General features: G+C 44.4%; 2 protein-coding genes across 2 annotated transcripts; both read right to left on the reverse strand.

The window, feature by feature from the left end:
• Nucleotides 1-1926: 1926 nt before the first annotated feature.
• Nucleotides 1927-13506, reverse strand: LOC134446055 (histone-lysine N-methyltransferase PRDM9-like). Its single transcript, XM_063195291.1, has 7 exons — nucleotides 13354-13506; nucleotides 13121-13214; nucleotides 12403-12531; nucleotides 11209-11480; nucleotides 10742-10809; nucleotides 8188-8378; nucleotides 1927-3521 (listed from the first exon to the last, which is right to left on the reverse strand). The coding sequence occupies exons 1-7, from the start codon at nucleotides 13486-13488 to the stop codon at nucleotides 2581-2583; spliced, it is 1830 nt and encodes a 609-aa protein (XP_063051361.1). The 5' UTR covers nucleotides 13489-13506; the 3' UTR covers nucleotides 1927-2580.
• A 427-nt stretch (nucleotides 13507-13933) lies between these two features.
• LOC134444592 (uncharacterized) lies at nucleotides 13934-17162 on the reverse strand. The gene is made up of 3 exons (XM_063193854.1): nucleotides 17112-17162; nucleotides 16464-16581; nucleotides 13934-14682 (listed from the first exon to the last, which is right to left on the reverse strand). Exons 1-3 carry the CDS (start codon nucleotides 17127-17129, stop codon nucleotides 13934-13936), a joined length of 885 nt encoding a protein of 294 aa, XP_063049924.1. The 5' UTR covers nucleotides 17130-17162.
• Nucleotides 17163-18935: the final 1773 nt, after the last annotated feature.

The following is an 18935-nucleotide window of genomic DNA, read 5'->3' on the forward strand; positions in this document are numbered from 1 at the left end:
GGACAGATGATTATTGACGCATCAGACAATTGACACATTAGAGATTAACAGAAAACGTTTTTGAAGAAATGTGATTGTGGCGCGCACGGGCAGAATTATGGACAAGGACAAAGCCATGCTTTCTGAAGGCGGAGCCAACACATGCGCTCCCAGACCTCGTAGTGGAGCTCTCAAAGCTGCCTGTAACTACACAGGTCGGGCAAGAGCCAGGTAACTTGAGGACTGCCATGGAATATAACATCAAATAAGAGTATGTTAAGTGCAGGGGCACTGCCAGAAATGTTGGGCCCCATGAAAGATTAAAATTTTGGGCCCCCTTAAGGGCCCCTATCAGTGCTTGGCCCCCCTTATGGGCCCCGGTCAGTGCTTGGGGCCTTAGGATCTGTACCACTCCCGCCCTAGCGGCCCCCATAGTTTAGTGTGCGGACTCCTCACTCCAAACTTTCAGTCAGCCTATGTTCTGAACATTTTCCTAGGATGTGCAATTTCCCCCATCAACAGTCATGAAGACAAATTGCATTCTCTACTGTGTTCCAACAGTGTGGCACCATCCCAGAGTGGTCATTTTAGGCAGGGTGCACACAGCCAAAAACACTTTTAGCAGGTGCGGTGCTAGACAAACGTGTCAGAGAGTTGAAGGAGGCAGGCCTGTACACTGCCTGATGGAAATCCAGGAGACTGAAACATTGCTTTTTAAGTAATAATGTTTATTTTTGGAGCTTATTCAGGAGTGTGCAGACCTACGTACCTCCTTCATCCATCATAAGAGTAACCAGGTTGCTGTCATGTCAGGAGAGAGATATGCCAACGGTAAGATGTTTCTGTTTCCTCATGAAGTTAAACTGTTATGCTATTGCTTGTATGTACTGTTAACATGCTAGGTTAAAACCTGCACTGGTTGCTTCCATTACATTGTTTGTAGTCCGTTTGACGCTTAAAGACCAAGTAGTCCAAGTAGTCTCCGTAACACTATTACTGCAATGTTTGGTTCCAGCGTTTCCATGCGGTGTTGCGTTCTCGCGCTTGCCGCGAGTGCATTCTGGGAAATGTAGTAGATAACCGTCTTCCTGTTTGTGGATTGATCCAATTGCTTTTAGTTGTGCTGGCAGTAATACATTGCAGTATTCAGCACTGCTGCCTTTGGATCTGCTTAGTTTGCATTAGATCTACATGGTGAAAGTGAAATATTAATAATGTATTTAAATATTACTTTAGAGTTACTTGTTTGGCAAGATTTAAATATGTAATATAACATGGTGTTGTTGCTGGTATACATTCCATTAGCTATACTGGGTTAACTTGGTTGTGACAATCTTGATGTGCAATTCTTTGCCTATAATATGGTTTGTCAGTGTGATGGTGACTGAAAAGTTACTCAACTATGGCAAAGTGCAATGCTGCTAATGTTTACAATTCTTGCATATGCTCTACTATTGGTTCTTTGTACAGAAATAATTGTCTTGTTGTTTAGGCCATTTAGTATGATGCTGATTGTCTGTAATACTGTTTTGTGGATGTACATTTGGCAGTACAAACGTTTATTTTGTGCATTCAGTTTAATGTTCACTGTAAATACTGCTTAACTGATATTTGTAATTGTGTATATTTGATTTATTGGTGTTTACATTGTGGCCTTTCTACTATTCCACAGGTTTATAACTGCATGTTGGGCAAAAGAAAAATAAAGTAAAATCCAACGAGTTATGACGTCATGTTTCCTCTCCTGACTACCCTTTCGGTGGGGACAAAGAAGTCGAACCGAACACAGGTGGTTAATTGGACAGCTTACCATCCATAATCAGGATGTCACATATTAAGCGTAACAAAGAGGACCACACAATGAAGACACCTACCAGTTGAGCTGCTGAAATCATGTCTGTGACAAATAAAATAACTGTTTTTGTGTAAAATCATGCTGTCAGTTAATCGTGTCAAAAACATTTTATTGGCCTGCCTGTCCACACTTAGTTGTTTGAGATTTGTTGCGCATGTGAAATTTTAAACAAGTTAATATTTTCATTAAAACAATAACTTTAGCAACGTATGTTGTCTTTGCACAATGCTTCATCTAATTAACAGATTGAATGCTTTGAAAATTACAGAATTTTATTCACAAAATACCAAGTGTCTCAACGTTTTGGAATTTGGTGTGTAAATAAGGCTTCGAACACTGAACAAAAGACAGATATTTTTTTAGCGAATTGAGTTTCATGTCAGTTTACGACAAGAGACATGTAGATCAATATTATAAACTGTATGTACAAAATCTACTTTAACCATAAATGACATTGACACTTTGTCGCATGTTCACTTTTCGAGTTCTGTATCTTCCTTATTACAACTGAAAATTATGTACAACACGTTATTATCATTGAAAATATAACAGATTCAACACATTTTTGGAAATTACTGGCTTGTTATATTTGATTAAAAAAAAAAACTGAAAGGGGGAAAATTGTTTTTAGAACAATTTGAGAGATTCTTATTTGGCATTTCCACCTTCTTCTAAATAAGACACAGATCTTGATCAGCAAGAGTGATTAGGGCTCTTTCCTTTGAAAGCACCTGTGTCTCTTACGATCACGAGACATGAGTGAGTGTCATTCCCATTATGTATGGCCTCTCTCCCGTGTGAATGCGCTGATGTCCTTCTAAATGTTGCTTTTGCGTGAAACTCTTGCCACACTGAGTGCAGTGATATGGCCTCTCTCCTGTGTGAATGCGTTGGTGTTGTCGTAAATCACTCCCTCTCTTGAAGCTCTTGCCACACTGAGTGCATTGATATGGCCTCTCTCCCGTGTGAATGCGCTGATGTCCTTCTAAATGTTGCTTTTGCATGAAACTCTTGCCACACTGAGTGCAGTGATATGGCCTCTCTCCTGTGTGAATGCGTTGGTGTTGTCGTAAATTACTCCCTCTCTTGAAGCTCTTGCCACACTGAGTGCATTGATATGGCCTCTCTCCTGTGTGATTGTGCTGGTGTAGTTTTAAACCGCTCTGTTGAGCGAAACTCTTGCCACACTGAGTACAGTAATACGGCCTCTCTCCTGTGTGAATGCGCTGGTGTCGTCGTAAATTTTCAATTCTGTTGAAACTCCTGCCACACTGAGTACAGTGGTACAGTGTCTCTCCTGTGTGAATGTTCTGGTGTAGCTTTAAACCCTTCTCGCTAGTGAAACTCTTGCCACAGTCAATGCAGCGGTGCTTTCTTTCTGCTGTGTGAGTGTGCTGGTGTGTTGTCTGATCTTGTGTTCTTTGCTGCCCTGGAGAGGGCTGTGTGTCTGGTGTGAACTCCCACACTGGGGGCTGTTGAGACTTTCGTGGTGTGGGCTGTTGAGTGTGATGGTTTTCCCCTCTGTTGCCCTGAGAAGGTAACAGAGTCTCCGATCTGATCTCTCCAAGCCTTAGCCGAGGTACATACTCATCTGGGTGACTTCTCCTGATGTGTTTGTGCAGGTAAATCTGAGCAGAGAAGGAGAACGGGCACAGAGAGCAGGAGAAGTCCTGAGACACCGACACCTCTGGAGACAAGAGGGGAAGAAGAAAATCAAGGCTCTAAATAAATTGTCAACAACATTTTTTGCGGGTAGCATTTACTTTAGTGGTAGCACTTCAAAACCAGCTAGTCAATGAATGGTTTATTTTACAACTATAGAAAGTAGAAACTATAACCAACAGGGTTTTCAGTGGACCCAGTATCTAGAAAAGTAAACGTGTTGTAAACATTATGCATCGTGCATATTCAACATGGCCGAGATTTGCTTGGTCTTGGGAAGTTGGGGTTAGATGCTCAGCAATCAACTTCCCCAGAAATATCGAACAGGACTTCCAAGGCAGCAAGTTAACTCTCTCACTATCTTGTGGACACAAGATAGACGCACGATTCACGTCACACACTTCATGTCAGCAAGATCAGGGTATCAGGGGGAAATTACAAATGTCATGGAGCGACATCCCATGTTCGCACAGCACACCGAGGTCAGGCTGATGCTCTACAGGCAAGAGAATGGGTTTTGCAGGTCATCCATGGTGTTTTGCCACTTGTTAAATCTTTTTTGGAAATGAACGTGATGTTTTGCAAAATGCAAGTACCGTATTAGCCCGAATATAAGACGATCCTGATTATAAGACGACCCCCCATTTTCAGGCTCATGTTTTGGGGAAAAAAGTTTTTTGAAGACTTAATCTTGTTTCACATTGGAAACTTTCTCAAAATGCAGTTTTTCATTTGTTGGAAAATCTGAGGCTTTTTACAAAGAACACATTTCACAATATCATTTTCATGGAATTTCCATGATATAAGACCACAAATGGCTACTCATATCCTTTTCCTTTCTTTACTCACTTCACCTGTCAAGCGCCAATAGGCACCTTAGGCTACAGCCGTCTGGGCCCGCCTGTTTAAAGTGCGACGCAAGCCTACACTCAGAGCATTAGTCTGCGCCAGCCAGGCAACCAGTCCAGTAGAGATAGGCTACCTATTGTGCAATGCACAGATTTTGCAAAATGCTTAGTTGACAGCAATATCTAACCAGCAGCCGTCTCGCCAAATCGCCGTTCATTTTATGCATCCAAAGTTTTCCGTTGGACTGTAGAAACTGAACGTGACCAAAGGCAGATTGACGCATTGCACTTGAAACCCATGCGCTGCCTATCAGGACCACGTTGACATTAAAAGTCCGATTGATATTCATTTCGTACCAAGGGTAAAACTCCTAGTGATTTTATATGAACAAGACAATCTCTTGCCCTAACCATTATTCTGTGTTGTTGCATCGTTGCGAGGCATATCGTCAAAAGGCACCGCTTGTCAAAGGCGACGCTTTCTCGCGCACACACAGATGACCATTGATTGGCTGATGACAGCATCCAAAACTTAGCCTACAGGTTGTTCGTCAAATCACCCTTCATTTCTTTAGTTTCTAGTGGTGTTATCGGCTGACCAGAGAGAACGACCAAAGCTTTCCTGATGAGACTGTAAAACCAAACACAAATAAAAGCAGAACAACGAGCCGTTATTGACTTGTGTTTTTCCCCTTGCACTGTCGTCCACATCGCGTTGACATTGACAGTTGATAGACGTGCGGTGCAACTGTCATAACGAAACAAGCATCTGCAAATTTGATATGGACAAAACAATCTCTTAACCCATCCATTATTGAGTTTTATGGCATTGTTGTGAAGCATAGGCTAATGGCCGCATTCAGGTTAAGTTGAAACAAATATATATATATTTTTTTACTTTTTTCTCTAGCGCGCGGAAATAAGACGACCCCCCTTTTTAGAGTACTATTTTTAGAACAAAAAACACGTCTTATATTCGGGCCAATACGGTAAGATTCGAGAAATGTACAAAACCAATTGAGAAAAACTGTAAGCCCCATTGTACCAGTTGTTTGTATTAGTTATATGGTTTTTGGCTGCAGTTCCAATGAGTTTTCCACTAGTCGCGCATCGGAGACCAGAATGAATGGGACCCAATGGAGCTAGATGCTAAAAATCTTAATTTTCACCCAGGTCTCATGAGCAAAGCTCAGATTTGAATGTCGTTCTGGAGGCTTCAATAAGGGTTTCACTGAACAATTTAAAGGTCCACTCTAATAGAAAACTATAAGTTTACATGGTTTCAAACGTGTTTTCATGTGTCCAGAAACAGAACTCTAATGTACAGAAGTTGTTTTGTTCAGTAGTAAGGACTGTTTGTAAACGTTGTTTTAACCGTTTTTCAACACTCTTAGTCCCGCCCCCCAAAAACAAAAACGAGCCGGAATTGATGTCAAAAGAAAAATCACGTCTCAATCCACGCACTTGTGTCAGCCAAAATATCTGCACTTATTTGCCGTTAAGCTGAGGGTGGGAAGTGCACTGCATCTCAGTACACAGTGCACAGTGCGGGGAATGGAACGCACACCGGGTCATTAGCAGCGCCTTGGCTAACTGGATCTGTGCACACTGTGGGAGCTGTGAAATTTGAGTGCGGATACGATAGTGATGTTATAGTTCAAATATACTATCTCTTTGCGTTATAGAGTGCATGGTGTTCATTATCCAAGACGGCGAACAGTTTGCAAAGAAATGTTTTCAATTTCAATGAAATAGAAAGTCTAACAGCACGAGTTCTGCAACTACAAGGCTAGCTTATTAGCTTTCCCCACGTCTCCACACTACCAAGCAAACTTCCAAGCACAACACCACTGTATAAAATATAGGACACCGTCCACAGACATGGAGTGAAACAAATAGCTCTGATACCAAATCTGCCCCCCGACATTTTCGCTGTTGGGGTGAATATCTAACACCGTCACATTGTAAGCTTGACCTCAAAAGACACGTAGTAGCAACATGGGGTTTCTAAACAGTCTGGAATAGCCAGTAGCACCAAAAGAGTAGAACATGTCACACAGAGATTATGTATCTGACACACTTACAATATATGTTCACACCGGTATACGGTAGCTGAACGGTCAATCAAGGGAGCCAAAGTTACGGAAAGTGTTTCATCTGTTACATACTGTATCATATTTACAGCTATTCCACCCATCCAACCCTGAAAGCACAGTAGGTCGACGAAGCTAGCAGGCTAGCTAGTCCTACTGATTCCCAGATTCACGCTCCCATCTCATTACACTCCCATTTCATCTCGCTCCCACTAGCCAGACTAACGGTACCACCGCCATATTACGGAGCCAGTTATCTTGTTGATGTTAGTTTTTTGTTTCTAACCCTAACCTTAACCCTAACCCTAAACCTAACCCTAACCTTAACCCTAACCCTAACCCTAACCCTAAACCTAACCCTAACCCTAACCCTAAACCTAAACCTAACCCTAAATTGCTTGTATGTGGCAGTATATGATAATACGTGAAATATAATCGGGTGGGGACCGCAAGTCCGGGAGTGATAGAAACACCGGGGACCGCACGTCCGGGAGCGAACTCCGTTGGGAGTCTCAGTCTGTATGCCGTCCTACTCACCGATGTGTTGACTGAGACCCAGGCGAGCACCATTAGCAGTCTCACGATCCATTTCCAAATACAGTATCTGTCAGGGCTCCTATGAATTATAATTTCAACGATCGAACACCCCATTCTTGCCTGCCGTCCTTCCCATGTCTTCATGCTGCTATCGCTTCACATTGTTAGCCTTGTCATTTCTCCAGCTGCTACTGTATGTTTTTGCAATGGCCAGGACAACAATCGCGGTCTTTACAAATTACATCAACATGCTGTGTTTGAAAAGTGATCAAATCTGTAAGAACTAAGTTGTAATGTAGACTCGGAAGTACATTTTCAAACTTTATAGTCAGTCAGGACAGCGTCATGTCTGCAACTCATCTCGAGTCGCACTTTGGCTTGCTAGCTCAGCTGTAGCTCTACTCCAACGAGACGAGGCAGGTAAACAACACTCCCCATGGCTCTGAAATATGAGGTTACGGTGCCACCTAGTGGTTTGCCAACATGTAAGCACAACAACTACCGGTACCCACAGTAGGCCTACAATGCCATATAAAACAGCGTTGAAGCATTACAAAAAATCTTGTTTTAATTCTTGTAAAAAAATCGATATTTCCAGAGTCATGAAATTCATCTTTTGACAACACCCAGGCATCGTCCAATCAGAAATGTGTATTTTGTAAATTAACTAAAACCTATAAAATTATAAACCCAAATTATTTTTTACTTAATTAATGATTCAGGTTTATGGGTCTTGAATAATGGTGCACATAACATGTAAGAATGGTTTTCTATTAGAGTGGACCTTTAATAATAAAAAGCACATATGTCCGTTTGATTTGTTACAGGAGGTGTTTTTGTTGCTCACTACTCGCTAGCATTTTGCTAAGGATGTGACGTCATAGACACTTAAAATCACTTTTTAAGCATATGCGTGGCTCAAAAGATCTAAAACTCAGCCGTGGGTATTTTCTATATATAGTCTTTCGAAAGCAACACCCGAATTACACGAGAAAAAATAATATACTGAGATAAAGGCACCATGAGGGGTTTTGCTCCATAGGACTCCATTCATTCTGGTCTCCGGGCCGCCACGTGGATAAGGGTGGAACTGCCACTACAGCTCTAAATCTGCCATAGAACTAATACAAACCTGCCTCGTTTCGGAAACCGGAAATACACTGTGAAACCAGCCAGTGGCGTATCTGGTATAGAGAATCTGTGTATTACCCACCTGTGGAGCTGCTCTTCACGTCCCAGAGGAAGTCAAAAGTGTTGTCCAGTTTTCTGGCGTAGTCTTCTCCATACCAGACCAGCAGCTCTTCTCCTGGGCCAATGGGTTGACAGCAGCAATACACAATCTCTCCTCTGTACTGAAACGCCACCAGATTCTGCTCCTCACTGCCACGAGCGCAGTTGACATACCTGCCAGACAACAAACCAATCACATACCTGGCAGACAGAACCAATCACAGTTCACATACAACAACCAACCAAAGCTCTCATACCTGACGGACACCAACCAAACACAACATACCTGATGCAGATAACCCCTTCAATACAGTTGGCAAGTTTGCTCCCAGCTCTTGGGGGGCGTTTAGGTGGCGCTCAGTTGCAAATTAGGGGGGCATTAGTCAATGCCAAAACCATCCCTAGTCCTAAACTGTGAACAGTGAAGCAACATTTCTGCCGCTTTACTTTTGCCAACAACAGCGAAACAAGCACAGGGCGAAATTGTGCCCATACCAACCCCCCACCCGTAACCTGTCCTGTGTTGTAGGGCACGAGTTAACATGCAAAGTCGTGGTGAACTCAAGTCAAAGGTGGAGGTGTAGGATAAGTGATTTTAAGATTTTAAAGAATTTTCACCACTTTCTTGTTTTTGTAGTTCACTGGTGTGTGTGTGTTAACTGCTGGAAGGCTGATTGTACTCAAGTGTGTGATGTGTTTTATGTGCAATAATGTTTTTTTTATTATTCATGTAAGCTGACAAATACTACCTTAACTTCCTTTAGGATTAATAAGAGCATTCTACGCTGCATGACATCAGGGGGTCAAGTCCAGATTCAGACAGATAGCATCAGCTATTGCTGATAGCATTGAAAACAAGGCACCGCATGGAGCGGAATTCGGCAGAACTGAAGCCATGCAGCAGAGAACTCCAAGGTGATGAAAACCGATAGCTACCTCATACACACATACACACCAGAGCATGGCAACCCGACCGAAGCCCGACGGGCCTGGTCGGAACCCGACGGGCCGGGCCGGGCTCGGACAAAAAAAATAGAATATCTGTCGGACTCGGGCTTGAAGCAAACAGACATTGTGAAAATTGTAAGCAACCAGAGGAAACGTTTCAGTTCATGCAAACGGCAGTTTTGTGATTAAAAAATAAGTAATTGAATATGCATAAATGAAAATGTTGGTAGGCTACTCGTGCGAGTGATTATTATTGGCTGTATGCGCGCGCCAGTTACCAGTGGCAACATGGACGCTCACTCCCAGTCAGCCGAGCAGGGATGCCTAGTCAACTTGCTTTCTTAATAAGCGCCAAATCAACAGTTGTCAGTGAACGCATGGTCTTTTGTTGTAGGCCTAGTGTAGGCCATGTTTTAACATGCCAAGGCTGTCTTGAATGTTGAACATAAAATGACGAAGTTTCACTGCATTGCTCACCAAGGATTACATTTCCAGCATGTGCTAGCAAGGAGCATAATATGGATAACTAAGACGCACAAGCTACGTGGAGTAAGGTAGGAGAGGTTTCCTGTTACTACTTTGTCCGCTGTGACATATCATGTCCTTCACGTACTGTAGGTTCTTCTTAATTGTTGTCACTTTTAGGCTACTGTACAGTTGTAACTATGCGCGTGCAAACTTTCCTGATTGACCGCATGGGCATCAGGGGAAATGACATTCTCTTGGGGGCCAAACAGGCTACTGTTCTTCGGGGTTAAATTATAGCCCATCCTTCTTAACGACAAGGAGCGGCCGCTTCACAGGGCTCGCGGGGATATATTTGCACTAACAGTAACGTAACAAATGCTTCGATAGCCGTGCTGACTGCATCCAAAACGTATTCGCTAGTTTTCGCCTTTCTTATCCTCTCACGCCCCTCCCATGCATTTGATCACCGCAACCAACATCTCTGGTTAGTCTAACCGAAAGGTGCGCTGTCACGTGTGTGTGTGTGCGTGCGTGTGCGTGTGTGTTTATACTTACTATGCGTGCGTAACTAAATTAGGCTACTGCAAATCGCCTCATCCTAACGTCTTTGCCTATCTTGGCTATTTATCACGTGCTATTTTGAGTATGGAGGAGCCCACATAGAAAATCTTGCTTGCTATTGCTTGTTGTTATTACAGTGGTCTTCGGACGGGTTCGGACACAAACATTTTAATTAGTCTCGGGCTCGGGTCGGGGTCGCTGAGGGCCGGGCTCGGACAGAAAAATATGGCCCGAGCCACACTCTAATACACACGCATGCACACACACACAGACGTACACACACACATCATAGAGAGTGGTCTACTGGGTAGCTACCTCATACACACACGCACGCATGCACACAGACGTACACACACACATCATAGAGAGTGGTCTACTGGGTAGCTACCTCATACACACATACACACACGCACGCATGCACACAGACGTACACACACACACCATAGAGAGTGGTCTACTGGGTGGGTAGCTACCTCATACACACATACACACACACACACACACACAGACGTACACACACACACACACACGCCATAGCGAGTGGTCTACTGGGTAGCTACCTCATCCAGTTGGAGTGAGTGTGTCTGCTCGCGTCTATGTACTCATCTTCTTCATGGCTCTTGGAAATCTGTGACAACATTCAAAAATTATCATCATAATCACAATCCATCGCAATATTTTTTATTTAATATCACACCTATACAGTTGACACCAAGTGCTTAATAACACACACACAAACACACACATTTTCACAATCACACACAAGCTCTGGAGGCTGCCAAGAAGGCACCAATTCTCTGGGGTTCACGTAATAAAGTTCTCACACACACACACACACTTTTCCTCACCACTATGTTTTACAGCAAGACAGAAGTAGAATGGCGCCTCCTCCGCATTCAATATGGCGTAATGTTGACATTCACACGGAAATCCCGTCTCTGACATAGTGAATAAACCCCTTATTGAGTGGGTGTGTGTGTGTGTGTGTGTGTGTGTGTGTGTGCGCGTGTGCGCGTGTGTATCTTACCACCCAGGAGTATCCACTCTCTATGGCCTGGTCCTTGTCTATGACTTCTCCCTTGTAAGGTCCAAAGTGAGTTCCTCTGGCTATGTAGTAGCCCCGGTTGAAGACCCCCAGGCCTGCGTTGGGGATGTGGGACCTGCTGACCTCCAGGCCAGGGGGCAGCGTGTGTCTGGCTCGGTCTGGGACCCCCACGGGTGTCGGGGTGTCAGGGATGAAGGTGGGGGGGCCGTGGATCCAACACTCATCGACAAAAAACGAGCCACACTCCTCACAGTCTGCAGACAGGAAGGCAGAGGGAATTCATGCCTACAGGGCGTCTTTCTCTTCTGAGTAACTGATTCACTGGTTGTAAGCGGGTCAATGACGTTTAAGTAGTAGCACACGCAACGTCAGGATGGTGCAACCACAGCTAATGCCACTATTGAACAGATTTTTTTTTATGGATTATGTAAGAAACATATTCATTGGAGTTCAATCATTATCAGTTACTAATTAATTAATGGGCTATTAGCTGTGGTTGTACCACCTGCCTGATCCCTAAAAAAAACGCCATTGACTCAGACACATGTTGAGCACAGTAGCTGGGCTTGGTGCCCAGATGCTCTTTGTGGAGATCGTGCGGGACGACCTATTGTTTCCGGGTTCTACTGTCGCAAGGGGGGGGGGGGGTATCCCTTTAGGCACACCTAAGGACTGTCCTAATGTCAGAGATTCTAGGAGTTGACATGCCCCTTTAGGCAGACCGGAACCTGGTCACGTTAGGTAGGTACCCATAGCAACCTATTACATTTGGCTAAGCTCCAGAATACTCAAATACTAGAATCTGTGACTGAACAGCTCAAGAACCTCTCGCTGCGCACGCAAACCTTGTACTGTATGTGAAGCCGTGAGGTGAGAACACCTAGTGGAATGGAGGTGTGTTCAATATGTGACAAATGATGACATGTGTGTATTCAACATATGACACATGATGAAGGTAGGAGGATTTACATCTCTGAGGAGGCGGGAGAAGGGAAGACAGCTGTCATTCACTCAGCGGGTTCCTCTCAACTTCCCTGGATTCGTCATGTAGGTGTGTGTGTGCGTGTCTGTGTACGTGTGTGTGTGTGGTCGTCATCTCTGTATTTTCCTCTATGTAACTGACTTTGGGTTTGTCGTGTGTGTGTGTGTGTGTGTGTGTGTGTGTGTGTCTCTTACAGAAGTGGTCGTCATGTCTGGGTTCTTCCTCAGTGTAGCGGACTCGGGGTTTGCTGCGCAGGTTATCTCCTCGCCAGCTGCTTTTCAGCTGGGCTTTCTGCTGCTTCAGCCACTCTCTCTTCAAAACAGCTGACAAATTAAAAAACAGAAACACAACCGTTAATGTGATAAAATGTTTTATACCGTATACTGTTAAGTGTAGATACCTTTCAGAGAAAAACAACACACACACGCACACACACAGAATTACTAAGATATCTGTGATGTCAATTAATGAACAAACCTACACACCAAAAGTGAAAAACTATGTAGACTGGCATCATAAGAAGACGTGACCAGCCTTTCACGAGGTAAGTCGTTATCCTGAGTTTGCGATGAACGACGAAATTCTGTTGCTAAAAGAGGACACGCTAAGAATTCTGCAGGCTAAGAATTTTGAAATGTGACCCGATTCAACTGACTTACGGTGTGACACTAATCGTTTTTAGTCAATCAATGATATTGTCAATGCATTTAGAGTAGCTTGTATCTTGTAACATTCATTTTGGAGCATTCTTGGAGCATTCATTTGGAAACAGTGATGACTTACAACAGTAAAATCTCATGACTTTTCCAAAACTTTCAATGAATTTACTAAATTCCCGGTCTGGAAAATTATATTTTCAATTTCCATAACTGTGTGTGTGTATTGAACACTGGTGGTGGACTCCTTATTTACCAGGTGACTTTGCTGTGGCGTCTTGCTCTCTGGCTCTCAGTCCATCTAAACTCTCCAGTCCGTCTCTCTCCCTGCCCGACTCTGTGCTGCACGCCTGTGTAAGAGAACACCATGACAAACTCCCATCTAGTGAGTCCCACAGCGTTCCCAGTTGTGTGTGACTTATTTCTTTCGGTAGTTGCGTTTTGACTAAAAAACCATGTGAGCGTGAGCCTGAGACCACGTGAGCGTACCTGAGGTGGTGTGTGTCTCAAAGGACAAGCCGTGTGTCCAGCAGTAAGGCTAGTAGGAGTCCCGAAAGAGGAAGAGGCTGGAAGAGGAAACCACAACACCATCAATATCACCATCATCACCATCAACATCATCATATCATCACCATCAACATCACCCAGACATGTAGACTAAAACATCATCACCATTACCCAGACATGTATAGGCTAAAATCATCACCATCATTATCACCATCATCATCATCAATATCACCATCCCCATCGAGATCATCATATCATCACCATCACCCAGACATGTAGAGGCTAAAACATCACCACCACCAATATCACCACCACCACCATAATCATCATCATCTTCATCATCGTCCCCCAGTCATATACAGGCTGAAATGCAATCATCATCTAGACATGTCTGTATTATACTGAAGTTCCCTTCTGGTCCAAGTGAAGCTACCATCTTCATCCTTATCATCACCACCACCTCCACCATCATCATCAATATCCTCAGTCATCTGGTTATGTCTGCATAGCTCTATAACATCATCATCAGTCATCTAGTCATGTCTGATAACTAAAACACTGTTTATCTAGGGTTAGGGTTAGGTAGCTGTGTGTGCGTGCGTGGGTGCGTGGGTGTGTGTATGCGTGTGCGACCTTGCCATGGTCTTTTCTTCGGTGTCCAATCTTCCGAGTCGCTAGTATCTGGAGTGTGTGTGTGTGAGCTTTCCGTGCCGGGTGAGTGTGTGTGATCAGGCGATGATGACGTTTCCCATCTCAGTGTGTCACGCTCTTCTGAGGCGCCGCTGTCAGTGGAATGTGTCTGAGCGTAACCTGGCCATGGTCTCTCCGAGCTGCGTGTCCAATTTTCCGAGTCGCTGGCGTCTGGAGTGTGTGTGTGAGAGTGATCTAGCGGAGCATTCTCCAAGCTGGGTGTCTCCGCGTCTGGTGGAGGTCTTTCCAAGTTGGGTGTCTGTGTGTGACCCAGCCATGGTCTCTCCAAGTTGGGTGTGTGCGAGTGATCTGGCAGTGGTCTCTCCAAGCTGGGTCTCTTCTTCTCCTCCTCCTCTGGGCTTCTCTCCAAGATTGGTGTGTGTGTGTGATCTCGTGATGGTCTCTCCTCGCTGGGTGTCTTCTCTTCCTTCTCCTTCTCCTCCTCCTCTCCAGCTGGTCTCTCCCACCTGAATGTGTCCTCCTCCCTCGCTGCTCTCTCCTCCTCGCTTGACTCCCAGCCGTCCTCTGAGTAGCTATCACTCGGATCCCATGTAGGCGTGCCCAGTGGAGTGATGGCTGTGCCCCTCCTGCTCATGAACGCTGGAGTAGGACACCGCTGACCTGAGAGAGAGAGCGAGAGAGAGAGAGAGAGAGAGAGAGAAGGAGAGAGAGAGAGACAAAGAGAGAGTAGCATTTATTGATCCCGATGGAAGTTAAGGTTTCCAGCAGCATAGAAGACCCACAGTACACAAAACACAGAACACAATACATCAGAGAAAGAATTGGGTAGAGAGAGAAAGAGACAGAAAGAGAGAGAGAGAGAGAGAGAGAGAGAGAGAGAGAACGAGCGAGCCCAAGCTACCGGCTGCTACAAGAGGTGGTTCATCTCAATCAACCTTCAAGCAAGGGTTGCCGGTTCGACTCCTGACCCACCAGGTTGGTGGGGGGAGTAATTAACCAGTGCTCTCCCCAATCCTTCTCCATGACTGAGGTAACCTGAGCATTGTACCGTCCCGCCGCACAAGGGGGGCTGCCCCCTTGCACGGGTGAGGTATAAATGCAATTTTGCCACGGGTAGTGAGCACTGTATGCTGTGGAGCACTGTGTCACAATGACAATGAGAGTTGGAGTTTCCCAGGTGGGCTATCATTATACTTTCACTTTCAAGCTACCCAGCTGCTACAAGAGTTGGGTCTTCTCAATCAACCATCAAGAAACTTGCACCCCCTCAAGCCACACTTGAAATTCCATGACCTTCCCTGACCATAAACCAGAACTTATACGCCCTCTAGTGTACAGAGATGCACAGCGCAACATCACCCTAATCCTTAGATCCTCCTAACCCATATCCATCTGTGGTTGTTGGGGTATCAGTGTGATTCCAAAGACATTTAATTCCTGCAGTGTTTATCACCCCTTGCTGAGTTTTTGTAGCGCACGCCGAGTAGCGTTGCCGGGGTAACCACAATCACTTCCTCAACTTGTCGCAGATGAAATTAATTGTCATTAAAGCATTTTTAAATAAATTTGGTCAGTAATTAAGTGTAATAGTGTTATATAAGCAATAAGCCACTTGAGTCCGTGGGTTAAGGGCCATACACACACGTCGCTGCTAGTTACTCGCTCAGCGAATGAACTCAATAGAATGTCAATGTGTCCCAGCGAGACTCGCAGGCGAGTAGGCGAGTACTGTACAAGCGATGCGATGTGGGCGGATTCCGAGTTGAAAATATTTTATCTTCGAGCGAGGCGAGTAAGCGAGTAACCAATTGGAATGCAGAGTTCGGTTCAGTTAAAGCCGCGGGAACTTTCAGCGAACGTTCCATGAAAGAGTGGCGAGTAGGCGAGCAAGCGAAAAGCTAGCTTTGTGTGTGTACGCCGCTTTACGCTCTATTGATAACGGGCAAGGGGACGTTTACGGCACTCCGCTTCGCGCCGTGCCCTACTCCCCTTGGCCGTTATCAATCGAGCGGAGAGTCACAAGATGGAACTCTAGAAAAATAAAGACATTCCGTTGTCTGCCGTGGAACCCTGTCATAGGTCAATACACATTTTTAGCTGAAGTTCAACTTTGTGTGTGTGTGTGTGTGCACATGCATGTGTTACTTATAGTATGTGTGTGTGTGTGTGTGTGTGTGTTACCTATGGATAGCAAGTACATGTAGGTGTGTGTGTGTGTGTGTGTATGTGTGTGTGTGTTACCTATGGATAGCAAGCACATGTAGGTGTGTGTGTGTGTGTGTCTGTGTGTGTGTGTGTGTGTGTGTGTGTGTGTGTGTGTGTGTGTGTTACCAATGGATAGCAAGTACATGTAGGTGTGTGTGTTTGTGTGTGTGTGTGTGTGTGTTACTTACCTATGGATAGCAAGTACATGTAGGTGTGTGTGTGTGTGTGTTACTTACCTATGGATAGCAAGTACAGGTGGGTCCTCTTCATGCTTCTGTAGCCTTTCTTCTCCCACTTGGGCAGCTGCGTCCATTCTGTTTCACTGAAGTACTCTCTCAGCTCATCAAGGGAATCCTGGGTTGATCACACACACACACACACACACACACACACACACACACACACACACACACACACACACACACACACACACACACACACACACACACACGGAATGCATCCATCAAATCCCATTTTAGCTAACATTCCGAATTCACATATGGGTCTCCCTTTGTTGTAAAACAGTTTTATAATTATAAGAGTGTATGCTTGTCAATGTGTATCCATTTTTACTCTGATAAGAGTGTGTATAGTCAGTGTTGGTGTGCATAACGACAGCAGTAATGCATTTACTGTATGCATGCATGCATGATAACTCTAATTGCGCGCAGGCGCGCGCGTGTGTGTGTGTGTGTGTGTGTGTGTGTGTGTGTGTGTGTGTGTGAGAGAGAGAGGGGGGTAGAGAGAGAGAGAGAGAGAGAGAGAGAGAGAGAGAGAGAGAGAGAGAGAGAGAGAGAGAGAGGTTATGTGTACCGGTAACTACATAGGACGTCGTATATTTTGATAGCTATCGTGTGGTAGGCTATTGTGTGATTGCGACTGACCTCGTCAGACGAACTCATGTTTGTAGATCAGTGAAGTTCAGACCCTGCAGTCACCGGAGAGTAAAGTGAAGTTTTAAATCTATGACTCTTATGACAATACTCCCAGTAGCCTACTCCCAACTACTCATTTGTAAATCGCATTTGAAGGCTTTATCTTCGTATACATTATCAAAGAAATGTGCGTTGCCTTACCCAACAGTATGCTGCTTACTTTAGTTTCTTGTGGGGATAAAAAAATAAAATAATCAAAGGACAACTCTAACCCGGCTGTAGACAACATTGACAGGAACACGCCATGTTCACGTGAGATCGTACGCTTCCTGTTGTGACTGCTAATTCGTTAAAATATGCTCACAACGTTAAGAATGACGTATTTTCTTGCACCATCATGCTACGAAATTGCTTGTCAGGTAAGTTGACAGGTAAGCCTACCTAATATCGGCCAGCGACCAGCATAATGCAAAAACTCAATGGAGTGTGCTAATCTTATACATCTCCTGGTATTAGCCATAGTTAGCTATCAATCATTTTCGTTAAACAAATTCTGTAACAGACTTTCTAGTTAAATTGCCTTGACAGCTTCTTCACAAACACAATATCACTGAAATACATTTCACTCACCTTTATCAGTAACGTGTTTTTCCGACAAAATGTGTGTCTCTGTCTCCTCTGTTTATCACTTCAAGAAGTGAAGTGAACGCAGAGAGAGGCCCGCGGCGCGCGCGCACTCAGCTGTCTGCTTCTCGCATACTGTCAATGGCTTCTCGTCACGTTTCAGTAGTTCTAGAACTAGATTATTTTCTGGCCAGAAATGTTGGTTGTTTATGTAGAGAGCTCACGGGCTCATCGCTAAACCGATCTGAGGTTTGTGAAGAAGGGTAGCAGTTAGGGTGATGTTAAAGTGAAAATTCAGTTTAGGTCATGAGAAACTTAAGAATTTTTGTCAGTGAAAAAAAGTGGGGGAAAAGTGAAAAAACTGATGCTAGGGGGGACGCGACAGGTTGTCAGAAAAAGTAGGGCTATTCCAAAACAAAACAAAAAAAGCGGAGAGCATCACATAGGCCTACTTTATGACCTTACAGGATGTTTAGACAAGAAACCAGCCATTTTAAAATATAAGTTATTTTGATATTCAAATTTAAATTTTTCAATTTATGATAATTCATATTCTGAGGGTTGTTGTATTCCATGCTGTAGAGCCAGAAAAGAGCTTTCAAATAGGCTGAATGCATAGTGTCCTACCCTCATATGTAAACCTTCGCTAGTCTGTTTCTCCCTTAATATTGGTGTCAGATTCACACAAATGCAGTTCTGGGGTTCTATTGCTACTAAACAGGCACAGCAAGTATGATTGAAATCTGTGTCGGTCGGGTCCCAAAGGGTCCCAAAGTGCCCAACTTTGGTCCTCGGCCCTATGATTAAGAATCCCTGCGCTAGGCCACAGCTGCCCCGAGCCGTGACAGAGAGCTGGGGCAGGGTTGGGACATGTCTCCAACCTGGGTCACTGCCAAGTACCGCCAAGTACAAACCCAAATGTTGGCTTAACACGCTGCACCACAGTACCCCTCCAGATATTACTCTTGATTCGAAGCTGTGGCGCGGAGGTGCAGTCGTACTCAGTTGTTTAAGCTAATTAACCTAGGTCCTTCCTGGTGGAGTAAACTGTCAATTTGCGGCGGCAATTCCTCTTCCAGAGCTTGTGAGAGTATAGCCACATGTGACCTGTTGCTACGGGAACCTTGTAGGAGAAAACTACTGTAACAGCATATTGCCTAGGCAGGGCTTTCGCCACAGACCTATCTTAAATTTAAATTTATTCTAGGT

This window comes from Engraulis encrasicolus, chromosome 3 (genome assembly GCF_034702125.1).
Source record: "Engraulis encrasicolus isolate BLACKSEA-1 chromosome 3, IST_EnEncr_1.0, whole genome shotgun sequence".
Taxonomy (NCBI): Eukaryota; Metazoa; Chordata; class Actinopteri; order Clupeiformes; family Engraulidae; genus Engraulis; species Engraulis encrasicolus.